The sequence below is a fragment of the Austrofundulus limnaeus genome, unplaced genomic scaffold (assembly GCF_001266775.1).
Source record: "Austrofundulus limnaeus strain Quisiro unplaced genomic scaffold, Austrofundulus_limnaeus-1.0 Scaffold100, whole genome shotgun sequence".
NCBI classification, from domain to species: domain Eukaryota; kingdom Metazoa; phylum Chordata; class Actinopteri; order Cyprinodontiformes; family Rivulidae; genus Austrofundulus; species Austrofundulus limnaeus.
This window is the reverse complement of record NW_013952502.1, coordinates 1,287,857-1,303,662: the sequence shown is the minus strand read 5'-3', so window position 1 is coordinate 1,303,662 and position 15,806 is coordinate 1,287,857. Positions and strand designations below refer to the sequence as shown.

Here is a 15,806-nt window from a genome sequence, read left to right as displayed (position 1 = left end):
TATATATACACAAATGTAAGACAGCGGCTTTGATACTGTATCTTAACTTTCCTCGTTATGACTCATCATTCTAATAAAAGTACATCATTCTAATAAAAGTACAAAGTAAGACAAAAAATAATGAATCACAGTAGTGAAAAATGCTCTTTTTGTTTGCGCCCCTGAGGAACACATTGATCCATAAAAATACATTTACACAATGTTTAACAAAACACAAGCTTGTTGAATGTAAGAAGAGTTGAAAACTGTGCCTTTGCAGTTCCACACAACTTTGAAGCATAAAGCCCCAGTCGATTAGTCAGTCTATACGCTGACAGTGGAGAGAGTATCAGCTTTTGTCGACAACAGCCTAAAAGACAATATATCAACCCCTGTCATCCATTCCCATTCAATGCAAACACATTCCTCTCCCGCTCTTTCCTCTGATGCATTCCTCCTCTAATCCTTTCGTTGCAATCCTCACATGACCTTTCACAGATGGGCTTGTTTTTTGTTAATTGGCATGTTAATTTGGATGATTTTATAGTAACAACAATCAAAGTTGACAATAAACAGGAAGCTCAACTCCCTCAAACCAGACAGGAAAAGATAATCCAAGAGTCATAAAAGTTAAACAACCTAAACTTTTTTTTAAAATAAATCTTTACACTGGAAAGAGAAATGTGGAATGTTTACAAATCCAGTCATGCAAATATAATGCATGAGACAATAACATGTTCAAAGTAAAATTTATGACTCTTGTACAGCTTGACATCTTAAACAACTCTGCAACACAGTTCAATCGATTTCACCAAGTTGCACATATTCAAGGTTATCAACAGAGGATGAGTAGTTATTTTTTTTGTTTTGAAAACGGATGTTGCTGTTTGTCTGTGCCTAAAAGTAAATGTGCAAGACACAATTCAGCACTGAAAACAACCACGGCGACAGAGATCTTACACATGCACTATTTACCATGTTTGACAAGTTTCAATGGTCCTTAAGTGACTTCCATGTGAGATTGCCAACTCCCCGGTTTATAGGAAACAGGGTGTCCTCTTCCAGTGTTATTGTTGAAGCACTAGCTGTGCCTGACTACTCTGTCCCGCTCCCTTCTTCTGCTCAACCACACAGCGGATGCAAACACCGCCTCCCTACATCCCTAACATTTCAGCAGCACAATAAACACACGCACAATCCGCACCAAGCCTACAGTGGAAGGAAGTCATTGTTTTCATGTGCACTTCTACATTCAGGCTTCGCTGTGTGTGACTGTGAGTGAGTGGAGGACATCGGCTCTTAAATATTTCAGTCTCTGAGTTCTTGACGACTTCAGTAGCATAAGCCTTCTTAAAGTTTCCATAAATATTGCAATGACAAGACCAGTCACATTCATCTTATTCTTCTTTCTTTATTCTGTCATCACAATGCTCTCAACGCCTTCTGTGTGCTTTAGAATCTCAGCTACCATTTAAACCAGGTGTGAACATCATGGGCATGAGTCCATCAAGTCAACCAAATATAGTTCTGGCACCTAAGTTGTTATGAAAAGCATGAATGTATGGCATTTGGAATATAATAGCTTATGATTTGTTACAGTCCAAAAAGTTCTTTGCCTTTTTCCAAATTGCACATACTGATCAGTTTTGATACATTGTGTGTGTACTAAAAAAACCCTTTCAGTCCTAAAATGACTGTTTCCAGTCTGACAGACAGATGACACTTGTACTCCCAAGTTGCTAAGACCTTACTAGAAACACTAAGCAAGCTCTTACAGTGACACAAACACTTACCTGCCCTTGTGAAACCAATGCAAGCTGGCCAATCTATGTTTCAGAAAAATCTGATTAACGTTTGAATACTGACAGGAACAATTTGTTTTGCTCATAAAGCAGTGTTCAGCCTTCAGCCTTAAGCCAACTTGTTTCATAAAATAACAAGTCCTGACTTACACTAAAGCTGATAGTTCTCCTACCTTTCATGCATGCAACGTTTTGCACGCATCTCTGAATATGCTGACATTAAGTCTATTTTTTCACCCGCTCGCTATCTCTTTTACCAAACAAATACATGAGAACTGTTTGCTGCCGGCTGCAAAACTTTGATGTGTTCAGACTTGCTCTTAAATATCAACCGTGAGACTGAACACTCGGGGCACACCAGAAGTGCACAACACACGTTTGATTTACTCACATATGTACGTAACAACTAATGCCGTCACAGTTGTGGAAAACACTGTGTTTGTATAATCTATTGACCATGTCTTCATACGAACCAGTAATGCCTCCCGAGAAAAGCTCCTTTATGGAATTTCTAGGTTTAATTTGAGCCTCTCTGTGTGAATTTGGATCCCACGGACAGCAAAACAAAGACGGCTTTCTTCCCTTTTGAGGACTAAGAATTCTATAACCTCTATTTACATTACGTTACAAACTCAGAAACTTACAATAAAAAGATGAAACGATTTTAAAGATTGCTAAACTAACAGTAACTAACAGTTTTTTCACCTTTTCTTTGCCAAAGAAAGTGTTTCATCAAGTTTTATGTCTCCTTGAAATTATCCCTCATAATGACTTAGCAATTCATGACTAATTAGCAAATCATCAAAGACCACAGAGCACAGCGTCAGCAAAGATTTATTATAGCCATTCTACAAAAATCAGCTTCTTGACATGTTTGTGCTTGTAGAAAAAAAAGTATATAAACTGTAATGGGCTGAGGTTTTCATTAAGCATCACTGATTCACATTACAATTTTTTGTTGTTTCACTGACTTATGGTAACATGCAGTGTGCGTCACCTGTTTCTGTTCTAATCAGTCTGCCAATAAATAACATTAAGGCTTTGGTGCTAAATGGCCATCTGTTTTTTTTCCCCCACTGATTTTCAGCTTCATGCATCAATGAGTACTGCACATAGTTTAACTGCCAATAAAGTAAAGCACCAATTAGTTGAATACATGAAGACTTGTTTATGTAAAGCGTGAACCACAGTTGAGGTTAAACTTTTATGATAACCGTATCGAATGCTCTATTTCTGTCAAACCAATTATTTATGGCACATTCCAATAGCTGCTAATACTTAGTAGACACTCGTTTTCCCAAATTCCAGGTGTTTCTTATCATCCAAGTCATTACGCTTGGTATTAGAAAAACCTGCATACTATTTCAATTAAGTGCAAATTTGTTTTAAGCATTTAAAAAAAGCCACTCGTGAGATGGCACAATTTAGGTGCCATGCCATGTTCTCCGGTATTTCCTCTACAGATGGAAATACCAGGGATAAAAAATGGTTTGAACCAGATGCTTAGAGCTGGTGCTGTCAGCAATAAAATCCTCCTGGTGCACCCTCCATCACTGGTTCTTCTTTTGAAGTGAGGCACATACCTTCGGCTCAAAGTCGAGTCCAGATGTAAAGATTTGGGTAGTTAAGATAAAAATAGAAAAAAAAAAGAGAGACTGCAACTCTTGCATAGCCGAATTATGGAGCTCTGTTCCAAAGTGACTTGGGAAAAAACAACACACCACTTGTACTAAACTGAGCTGAAATTATTTGCAAGTCTTCATTAGGTGAACACAATTAATTCTAAGAAACTTAGACAAGTATTTGCTCAACAAGTGATACCTAATAAAGATAGTACTTGATGGAGAAGACTGAGATGGTTATGTAGGCTTTCTGGTATTTACTTGAATTTTTATAGCACCTTTTAACTGACATGATTTATAGCATGGTTCTTCCTCCAAGCACCAAACGAATATCAAGAACCAACTAAACGGTACTTTTCCACTACAGCTGAGTGTTATCATAACAAGCAAAACACGAATGTTAAAACACAATTGTAACATTATTGCTTTTAAGTGGCATAGACTAGGAATTCATTAGAAGCAATAATGTTACATTAAACTGCTTTTTGTTTCAAAAATGAATCACTCGTCTGCCCTCTTTGCAGGAGTGTAATTTAAAGGAGACATAGCATGCATTTAAATCTTTCTTTTTCACATTTACATCATTCAGTTGGGGTCTATATAAAGTCAAACTGCAATGCTTTTGTGATTCCACAAGCCCCTCTTTCACCACTTTTTTGAGCTGTGTCTCAGGGAAACTCATTTTGAGGCTGTCTCTTTAAATCCAAATGAGGTGCTTCACACACCACACCCTTCCAGATTCCAGATTGAGTCATTCTAGCTTGATAGAAAGGTTTATGACTATATAGTGGCACATCATCTTTGAATTTACACATTAATTAAAAGATGTCAACAATAGAAGACTTGTACATCCAATCTTACATGTTGGAGCCAGAGTCTGACCCAGAGGAGAATGAAAATGAGGAAATTGTAGTTTGTAAGCCCAGACCTTATATGTTTGTTTCGACACAAATGCTGCCACGTAATACTTCAGAAAACGTAACAGAAAACAGAGAAAACTGAACAGGTTGAAATTTTTGACTCAAATTGATTATAAAGATAGCTACGCAGCACCTGGGGAGATTAAATTAACATGAAGGTGATTTTGTTTTTTTTCCTTTCAATCAAACAAAAAAGTAGTTTCAATCAAATATCTGGGGTGGGGCCCAAGGGGTAACTATGTAAGACGTGTCTCTATTGGTTAGTGCTTACTGAAGCAATTTCCTTGTGCACCTGCTTTGAATGTTGTCAAAACATTAAATGGCCATTATTAGAGGTTATCAGCCCCATACACTGTGTTCAGACTGTCCCTCCTCTACCTTCTGGTAGGTTGGAAGGCACTTATCAATTATTTGTGTGCATGATAATTTGCATCTAGGTGCAGTGGATTTGGTTCATACCCTGGGACACGGAGCTCAAGCGGTCAGTCTGACTCGCTGTCCTTGGACCGGGGAAAACACTCGATCTGCAGCATGAAGATCTAGTAGGCTGTAGCAGGGGTCACCCAAGACATTGTTAACATTTGCTAAGAGACAGACAGCGGAGTTTTCCGGGTCGGCTCAGACATGTTTCAAACTTAATTCAACTGATTTCTGTGGTGCGATTAACATTTCATGAAACTTCGTGTGAGAGGGGAATATATTTAATCCTAAAAAAACAAAATCCAACTATTAAAGCAGCCGTGCGATTTGGCTCAGAATTCTGTCAGCCATAGCTCTAAGTGATAGAATTTTCCTGAAATGTTCATCAAAATCCGAGGTGGATTTTATTTTATTTTTTCATTTTCATATTTTACAGACAATGGAGCCCTGCAACCGAGGTTAGTCTCCTCCGCCCTCACGTCCCATCTTCTGTTGTCCAGGAAAGAGAGTAAACATATGAGGACCGCCTGGAGAAGACCTACGTGCAGCTTGTGCTTCATCACTGTCCAGAGGGCCTCTTATACGGCACAACTACAGCAAAATTACCCTGTTGCCTTCTCAGACTTATTTCGCAAAAATTACAGAATGGATTTTTATGAAACTTTCAGGAAATGTTTATTACACTTTCAGGAAATGTTCATTACACCACAGAGAACAGCTTATTAAAGTTTGTAACATTTCAGAGCACAAGCGTGTGCGAGCCATCATCAACATCTGATAACCACTGGAGCTCCGAGCGGCTGGCTCGCTGACAGAAATTTGAGCCAAATCGCACGGCTGGTTTAATAGTTAGACTTTGGTTTTCAAGGATTAAATATATTCCCTTCTCGCATGAAAGTTTCAGGAAATGTTAATCGCACCACAGAGATCAGTTGATTCAAGTTTGAAACATGTCTGAGCAGACATGGAAAACTCCGCTTTAGGGGAGAGAAGGGACAGTCTGCACACAATGTATGGGACTAATAACCTCTAATAATGTCTATTTAATATATTGACAACATTCGATTCAAAGCAGGTTCACAAGGAAATCACTTCAGTGCGCACTAACCAATAGACACATCTTAAAGTAGTTCGTTCTTAGGCCCCGCCCCTGATGTTCATGTTGTCTGAGTGCAAAACTTTTTTGAGTTCAACCAAAAATCTTAGAGCATCAACCAAAAGTTTGAGTTTCAACCAAAGATTTCTGACATAAAAAAAAGAAAGTTTCTGTTTTGCAAAAAACTTTTTTGACTGAATTTTATTTATTGAAATAGCTTTTTTTGTTTAGTTTAAATTTTTTTTTTGGGTTGAAAATTTTTTTGATTGAATTTTTTTTGATTGAAACTACTTTTTGTTTGATTGACTAATAAACATAAAACAAAATTACCTTCATAAATTAAACTTTTCCACACTCCTGGAGACTTCAAGTACGCAAAAAAATGCATTTAACGGCTAAAAAATTTGATTCAGCAAGATATGCCCCCTTGCAGTTTTGGTAAAAGGCAGACAGGCTGATAAAGTATGACAAACAAAAATCTCTGGGTAAAAAAAACTCCTCGGGCAGGAGATGTAATAATGACAAATGAAAGGTCATTAGGTTAAACATGTCACTTTCTGTCAAGACAATTAAAGCCTTTCAAGGCGCTACATGCCTTCTAGGCCAAATGAAAACAACATAACTGAAGATCAGTGTTGTTGTTAGCCTAAGCCAGAGGTAAGACAGCTCTGTTTTGCTGTACAGAAGAAAAAAAAAAGAGCTCAGACCTGATTAGCTGGTCTGATTAATGCACTGCCGTTGTATTTGAGACAGCGTGTAAAATTCTGTCTGGCTTGATTCATTATCAGCAGTGGTCAGTGGCAGGTCTGTCAGGGCCTTCTGTCAGAACGGCTTAACACCCCCACCCCCAACGACACTTGGGATTAGACACAGCTTTGGCGCCACTCTATGGACCACTTGTCCACTCGGTTGGAGTTCTGCACCCCAAAAGCCCTCTGCACCCCCCACCCCAAGGTGTATAACCCCTGTTAACCAGCGGGTCAATGAGCGTCTGTCTTCAGCCTTGTGCTTCTTGTTTGTGTGTTTAAAAGGAGCTCGCAGAGTCACTTCATCCAGAGGTCGCAATTAAAAACAGCACCTGCTGCTTGTTTCGAGGTTGGCTGATTAAAAACAGATGTTTTGGTGCAAACCCACAAAAACAATGTTTGATTGTGTGCTTTTGCAACACAGGCTGCAACAAAAAGGTGTGGACATACTTCTGTGGGGTTTTGGTCAGTTCCTTGTGGGGACTAACCTGGTGACTTTACAAATAAAATGTGAATGGAAACATATTTACTTTACAGTTTAAATTAAAGCAGGGACTACACCTGAATTTGCTCTTCTGTTGTCTGATTGTGTTCAGATCTCTCGCAGGGAGCTGATGCACACTTGGAGCCAGCATTACCTCGCTGACCTTGATTCTATGAGGTAAGAGCATGGCAGGGCCAGGAACCCACTGTGAAAAGCATGTGGGAGACTGGCCAATTGTTAGAATATCTAAAAAGACTCAGGAGCAGAACTTGCAGTGTAGTTATGTGTTGAGTTTTGAGACAGCTTATTAGGCTCACTAACACAGTTAGTAAATGCAGTATCGTTTATGTCATAGATCTTTTAATGCAGGTTAAACTCTGAAAAATTGTCTCTATATGTGCAAGCAGTTAAAGAGCCTTTTTACAAGTTGTGTTCCAATTAAAAACTGTTTTTCACCTCTTCTTCAAGGATGAAAAGTTTGATGGTAAACCGACGTGGGTATCTCCTGGCGTTTAAAAATAGCAACAGCATCTCTTTGAATACTTTCATTAAAATCGCTCCGGTGTAACCTGTTCATTTTACAACCTAATAAAATAACTTCAAAGTTTCGGTAAAAAAACAGAACTCTGGGCAAATACATAAGCCAAATCTATTAAAACGAGACAATGACATCATGATATTACAAGAAGAAAAGCACAAATTGACGATTTCTAGACCAACTTTGACTTTTGATATTCGTAAAGTTCAATTTAGGTCAACCTTGATTTTTTTTAAAACTACAATGACTACACTGCACTTTAAAAAACATTTCTATTTAATTTTAAGTTTTGCATGATTAACTCTGTCCCTGAAAATCTAAAACAAAGGTAAGCAGATTATTTTCTCTTCTTTGTAAAACAGGTACTGCTAATTTTTTTAAATCTTTTTTACAACACACAAAGCATTACTGTCACCCCAAAAAATGTCTCCTAAAATACTAAAATGTACTTTCATTTGTCTTAGAAAGTCGTTAACACAGCATTGACAGCAATTGGATACACAAAGGACATATGACAACAACAATTGTGGTTAATTAGTAATGTCACTCCCAACAACAGCATTTATTGCACTGCTCCAGTTCTGAACAAACTCCTTAAATGCATCTCCACATCATTTCCTTATCTCAGCTAATTCTCAATCAGTTTAACAGAAACTGAGCTCAAATTTGTTGAGGTAGTAGCTTAGAGTCTTTCTCTGACCTGTCAGTCGGCACTGGAAAACACTGAACCTATGTTGACACTACCATTAGCTACTGTATGTTTCCATGTGGCGGCACGGTGGCTCAGTTGGTAGAGCTGATGCCTCTCAGCAAGAAGGTCACCGGTTCAAATCCCGGTCTGGGGACCTTTCTGGGTAGAGTTTGCATGTTCTCTCCGTGCATGCGTGGGTTCTCTCCGGGTACTCCGGCCTCCTCCCACAGACCAAAAACATGACTGTTAGGTTAATTGATAACTCTAAATTGTCCCTAGGTGTGAGTGAGAGAGTGAATGGTTGTTTGTCTCGTTTGTCTCTATGTGTGGCCCTGTGATGGACTTGCGACCTGTCCAGGGTGTACCCCGCCCCTCGCACTGTGACTGCTGGATATGGGCACCAGTGACCCACGCGACCCTGAAAAGGAAGAAGCGTGTACAGAAAATGGATGGATGGATGGATGGTTCCATGTGTGCAATTCTTTGATGTACTGACATGTGCAGAGTTGTAAACTTTCCCTAAAAAAATACACAGAAGAAGAAGTTCTACTTCCACGATGAACATAAACAAATGTTCTGTCTTCTGAACATCCAGAATGGACCTGTGCCAGGTCGTTACTGCACTCCGTGTTCCTACACTTTCCACCATCAAAGCGTCAATTTTGAACTCTTTCAAACTTTCAAATAGAAATTTAATTTTGTATTGCTAACCACCCAGTTTTTCTTCCCCGACATATTAATATCTAACCAGGTGGAAATTTGTCAGGTTGACTTGTACATCAGTTTTCCACAACCAGAATAAGTGTTTACATGCACGCCACTCTCAATCACCATAAATCACCCCTCTCATTCGAATTACAAATTCATTCAGAATATTCTGATCGGGGAGTTTACTGGATACCTTTTAATTCTGATTGGCCTTTTATTTTGATTATTTACAGCATGTAAACATTTTGTTGCCTTCATCTTTGCTCTCATCTGCCAATCAGTTCAAAGCAAGCTAAACATGACACATCTGTCTGTCTGCCCACAGCTGCAGCTACCTGCCCCACAACATGGCCGCTCCAGCGCCGCAGAGAAACTTGGTCACAGCTCATCACCCACACCGAAACTGACACACGAGCTGAAAGAAGGAATTTTCTGTGTTTTCATTTGTGGCCGGTCGAGCGGTTCAGTTTGTCCTTGTGGCCTTTGGGAAGATAGAGAGAGAGAGGAAGGATGTGTGGTGGTCAAGCCAGTGGGATGTTATCTCATCTCCCTTGGGTGGCATCCAAGTCTTTTGGGGTCTGATGAGGAGGGGAGAAAATTAAACGGCTTGCTTTTGTTTGGTGTTGGAGGATCGCGGAAGAGAGGAGAATCTTATACAGCGTGAGTGAGTCAGCTTATACGGCGAGTATTTGTGAGGCCATTCAGAACAAAAAAAGAAGCGGGTCATCAACTTTTTTTTCAGCACCTGCGATATTATCTTTCCAACCTCCGCCTGACCTTGATAAGCCTCCGCCTTTGAAACTCAAACCCTGAGAGACATTTCATTCTCACCTCTGAAGCATGCAAGTGTCACTGATGCTGCTTTTCCCGTACGGCAGGCATCATTACGCCTGTGTAGGAACCACAACAAAGCTCCTCTTCTCTCTCAGGGCAAGAGAGAGCAAAGCTGACGCCTTTCCAGTTTTATTTTCACAGCGTCGAATAACAACACCTCCACAGGACGACGCGTCAAGCAAACTTCTTATTGCTACTTTGTTTGGATTTTTGACCACTTTTTTCAGCAACACGTTTTCAAATTCATGTTGTCCCATGTCATTACCTATGCCTACATCTGTTAAACCAAAATTCAACAAGCTGCATCTTCTTTTTGGATTTGGATCAAACCAGCACAAAATGGTAAAGACTACAAAATATTTTGTGTCTGACAGTATCTCCGCAGATATTAAAACAACCTTTGATAATCTGTCCTATCTGAGGACATTTGGTTCTGACCCTAAAGCCTGAAACAATACAAGGATTGTTTTACTTACACAAGCCCAGATGCAAAACAACTCGTTGCTTCTTAAAAGACAACAAAAGTTTAATTTAGACTAAAACAAGCAATCCATGAACTGGGAAATCAGCTCATTGTTTTAGAACCTCACCGAACTTGAATAAACCTTAAAACAAGCAAAATGTCTGTCGGCTAGCAAAAATATCTCAGGAACCAGATGGACTTTAATGAAAATCTCAGAAAGTAACCATCTATACAACTAATTAAGTTTTAAAATCCATATTTGCTGCTCAAGCTAATTGATAGCAAAGGCAGAAATGGTTATATTAAAGTCAGTTTTAACAGACACTGAGGCTGGTATCTAACACATACTCCTAGCAATAAAATATTTTTCTGAAATTTTTGATTAAAATTTTTGCCATACTGTAAACACTGACTGTTAGTAAAATACCTCATGAATGCAGTTTTGGATGTATTTCTACACATGATTACTGTTTGGAGTCATTCTTTTTTTTTTTCTATGTAATGTGTTGTTTATAGAACAAAAGGTTGACATTTTTCATCTCCTGTACTTTTCTGAAAAATGCAGCTTTTATGTACAGAAATACTGTTCTGCTGCATGTTACTGTCCATCTATTAAGAAAAAACAAGTTAATAAATTCACAAACATTACTGGATTTAATGAAAATGATTAAATATAAATATTAAGTAGGAAGAAAAGTTGTGCTGCAGGACTTCTGAGGCTCATCTTCATTATAGCCTAATATGCTGCATTACTGTCGTTATTTATTATCAGCTCCACCGGCAGTTTCACACAAGACAACATGTTGGCTCCACTGCGCACGCCTGAGCACTGAAGGAAAATTATTTCGCAATTCCAGCCCCAAGAAGCGCTTCTTCCGATACGGAAGATGGAGTCGGCCGCATCGCTTTTCCGTAAATGACAACATGACACCTTCAAGGCGTCGACCTGATGAATTATCCGCGAGGTGTTTTTTTTTTATTTCCTTTTTTTGCCCCATGGTGAAACTTCACTTCAAGTTGCGCTATCTGCTGGAAAGTTTGCGGCTCCTGAAAGCGCGCTGCGGCAGGACCCCTCCGCGCGCGCTCGAGCGCGAAGCGTCGCTGCTGCAGAACTTCTGCCAAAACACCGCAGTGCTTTTTTTAAAAGTTGGAAAACACTTGCCTCTTATAATCAGACATATTGTATCTATCTTACCTTTATTGCTTCTGACCAGACTGACTCCCAGACATGTATTCCTTTCTGCACCAAAAAACAAGAAAAAAAAAAAAAAAACAAGCAAACAAAAAAAGTTTTCTTTTTAATCCTCAACGGACTTCAGGTATAAAGACTCCAAACCACCTTGAGATCCATGACTTGTTCAGTCTCCTCTCCTCTCTCAGCTCTCTCTCTCTCTCTCACTCACTCACTCACACACACACAGACACACACACACACGCACACACACACCAGAGCCTGTTCTCTCCTACAGGCACCTACAAGTAAACTGAACCCCTCCAGCAGTGACATCACCAGTCACTATGGCAACTCTGACTCCACCCCAGTCCTGAGCTGATCCTACCTGTCTGACCACTTCAACTCCAAAACATTTTCCTTCCTTTTCCACCCCTTGTAGATATAAAACCAGTTTGTTTCTTTCTTTAAAACACACATGTCAAAACAATAAATAGTCTGAGACAAGTGTAAACAAACCAGCTGATGATCTGCTGACATTCCTGTTCTGGCTGATATCAGGCTGCATATGCAAATCTGCTGAGTTCATAATCAGAGCAGTGTTGTGAAACACGGCCCTGTGAACAGCTTTGCATAAAGGAAGGCTGGGCGCTGATCTAAAAACTGCACACAAAATCCCTCTTTCAAACAGCCTTGTACATTTGCCTGGAGCTCCTCTGTGGCATGATGCCAGTCTTGCCATTACCTCGATTGTTTTGGCTCAAACCAGTTTGCCCTCTTCTTTTGTCTCTTCTGACCCAGGGCAAACATAGAGACAATGGCCAGGTGTGCTGAACGTGCACCTCCAGACTCGTTTGGTCGCCTGCCCTGTTGACTTCAGAGAGCTGAAAGGTGTGACAAGAATTTTGTAACCTCTAAAAGCTAAAAAAGAAAAACCAATAACCTAAAATATATATGCCATCCATCACTCTGTCACTTGGGTTATACAAGCCTGCCTGAAGCTGCAGGAGCACGTCATAAAAGGTGATTAAAACAGAGATGGTCAGTTTGAACTGTTTGCATGTTTTCAGCTGCTTCATAAATTACTCTTGCTCGGCACATGTTGGAGGGAAACACGACAGGCAGATTTATGGGATTTATAGGCCTCAAATTTAGCCTGCAGCAAAAAGGAGGAAAGAAACAGTTTCACTGGAGTATATATATATAAATAGAAAAATCTATGATTTTATGACCAGAGAAAATGACATTTTTACATGGAAACAGCTGATTTTGTAAATGTTTGTATTTTTTTTTTCTATATGTGTTTGGGCATTCCATAAATTTTATTCAGGGTGTAATAAAATGACAACAAATCTGCAGTGAGTCATGACCCATTAAAAAACATCAACACTTCAGTTGCTAGTCAGTTTTAGGATTGACCAGAGCTTTACTTTACATAAAATAGTTAAAACACATACAGTGATGAAATACAAATAGTACCAGCAACTCAGTTGCTTCTATTTTTCCATTTAATGAAAACCTGAAAATGACAACGAATTGTGTAACCATGTACATCTTTAATAGTCATGAAAACACATCATTTCTACAAGGTTACCCAGCATCCCTTGCTTCGAAAATTCTGGTCCAGCTGGCATGCGGTGGAAGAGGGTGGGGCTTTTCAGAGTACTTTTTTCCACACTATGTGATACAACATCTATGTTAAGTTATATAACATTTAACAGTGGGCGGAGCTTATTAAACCTTCTCCAGAGTTGATTCAAAAGAAACACAACTCTTTAAGCATATAATAGGGCTGGGAAAAAACAATGACAATATATACAGTATCACGACAGACACATTATCAATATAAACAGAGGACAATAACAATATAAATAACAACATAGGCTACACATAAATCAATATCAAAAGAAAATACGTCCAATAGAATGTTGATAATTTCACTGAATATTCAGAACCGCACTGCATTCTGGGGGATGTAGGCAGAGGAAAGGCTTTAGCCAGCCGCTCTACCTCTCACAGCAAGGTTGATGACATAAAAACAAATAACTAATCAATATTTATTTATATCAGCTGATATGAAACACTTACATTTTGATACATTTTTCAGCCATATCACCCAGCCCGTTACGTAAGCAGACTTTTTCAGATATTTTCTTACCATAAATGAACTAATTTAGACAGCAATATGTTTTGATGCAATCAGTTAAACAGTTTCAGCAGATTCACATGCGGTATATGTAACGTCCAGTTTCTGTGCAGTTGTTCCAAGTCTGTTTGCCAACAAAACACAGCAGGGAGCTATTGACTCCTCTGACCACAGTTATCAAAGTTTATATAAAGCACCACAGATGGACTTCAGTTCTATGGCAGACTCCAGAGCTGAGTTTTCCACACAGCACTGCTTCAGTATAACAGCTAAATGCACCACAAGATTAATAGCTTGTTGCCAACCTAACCAGCTAGTGTACAGACTAATTTAGCGGGAAATGAAGTACGGAGAAAAAATGTTTACGCCAGGAAACCAAAAGCAATGCCCTAGAGGATACAACATGTTCAGCAAAGTTCAGGAAAATCACAGGCAAACTAAAAAAAAAATTAACTGATATTAGAAAATCGTTTGTGATAAATCCACATTTATTTCACTCTTCTTTCTTTCATGACACTCATTACTTTCCATGTGCTTTAGCATTTTGCCCACTAGTGTGGGCATCAAAGGGCAATGGGAGTCCATCTGACTGGCAAAATTACTTACATTAATAATTTGTGAAGTCCTAGTTCATATAACAAAGACGTACATTTTACAACAAATGTGTCCAGTGCTCCTAAAATTACAGTTTCTATAACCAAAGAATGTCCTGGTCTGCCTAAACCCACTGACCTGGTCTCTGAGCCTCTCCTGGTGGCCCATGATTGCCGAGGCATGGTGGGGGTATTTCTGCTTCAGGTGCTCCAGGAAGGCTTCCCTCTTCTTGTCCATATCCGGCGGCTGCATCGCCAGGATCTCTCGGGAGGTGCGGGCCCCTCCTAGTGTGTGTCTTCGAGGGACAGTCCTGCTGCCTTTGGCGTCCCCTCTTGAAGACGCCGACCCATTTGAGGACGCCTGTCGGCTGTTTAGGTGCTCGGCGTCCTCAGGGGAGGTTACTTTCAGGTTGCCTTTGGTTTGTTCTGAGAAAGCAAAGGAGACACAAGAAGATGGGGTCAAAATGCAAGCAGTGAACTTGAAACTTGTGGAAACTGGCATATTTAAAGATAAAAAATGTCTTCTTAAAATAGTGTCCTGTTGTATCGCTGCTCTCAGTAGTGGGCTTTAAATCCAAAATTCACTCAGCAATGACAAACAGTTCAAGACAATTTGAGGCCATCAGTCAGAAAGGTAAAGCGGAACTGCTGGTGAAAAACCTGCAGTTCAGCTGAAAAGCTTCACCGAGTCAATTGTCTTTTCAGGTTAATGATTTTCAACACGCCAAACAAATCCCCAACAAAGATTATTTAAAAGCAGAAATGAAGGATTGCAAAATATCTAAGACAAAGCACTGATCTGAACTCAACCTTTTTAGGTAAGAAAGCACTGAAACATTGTGTTTGGACTGAATTGGATATAAAGTGATGATTTTAAAAGTCAGCAAATGATGGTACTGAAAGAAAAAGCATGCAGACACGTGCATTTCACTATGGAAGTGCACACGTAAAACTACAAAACTGATGAAGTTATATCAACAATTTTTTTTTTATAAAAGAAAAAATGCAAAGATTGTCAGATTAACACATGAATGCTTTTCCAGTCAATACAAGCATGCCAGGGGCTGAGGGGCATTATAACTAAACCAAACAGGCCTGGTTTGTTGCATAAACATCTTTGTCTTCTTGTTTACGAGACTTTAATGAAAGATAATTTGGACTGAATTTATAATGTGAAGCATTTAAAGATAAGAGTTTTGGAACAAAAAAGTGGGAGAGAAAACAAATAAGAAAGCAAAAAAAAAAGGAACAAAGGTTTTTTTGAGGACGCTAACATAGGAGGAAAAGCAATAAGGTGAACTCATTTGCTTTCTGATTTGTGGGCAGGTATTGAGGGTTATAATGTGTAGCTTTTAGAGGCTAATGGCGGAGAATGAAGGACCTCTTCCAGGATTCAATTCATCAGTATTTGAAAAAGCAATTTCCAGGCATTGCTACTGTTTTCTTTTTAGTTGTTAAATACCTTTTGAAAGCTTAAAAGCATGCTGTGTGACACAAACAAAAAAATATTTTTTTACCATGTGTGAGAAATACAGACATTGTTCAAATGAGATTATTAGTTGTGTTACTGTTTTTGTGTATTTGACTGTACAA

General features: G+C 39.2%; 1 protein-coding gene across 15 annotated transcripts in view; it reads right to left on the bottom strand.

The window, feature by feature from the left end:
- The window catches only part of kiaa1217 (KIAA1217 ortholog), a 116,409-nt gene that overhangs the window by 48,737 nt on the left and 51,866 nt on the right, over window positions 1-15,806 (bottom strand). For 12 of the 15 annotated variants that reach the window (XM_014013358.1, XM_014013366.1, XM_014013371.1 and 9 more), the window contains exon 2: window positions 14,353-14,639. In XM_014013358.1, coding sequence (XP_013868812.1) covers window positions 14,353-14,639 — 287 coding nt within the window. Of the gene's footprint in view, window positions 1-954; window positions 976-11,498; window positions 11,613-14,352; window positions 14,640-15,806 lie in introns of those variants that run through there. The other 3 variants (XM_014013367.1, XM_014013370.1, XM_014013368.1) reach the window with 3 other exon arrangements.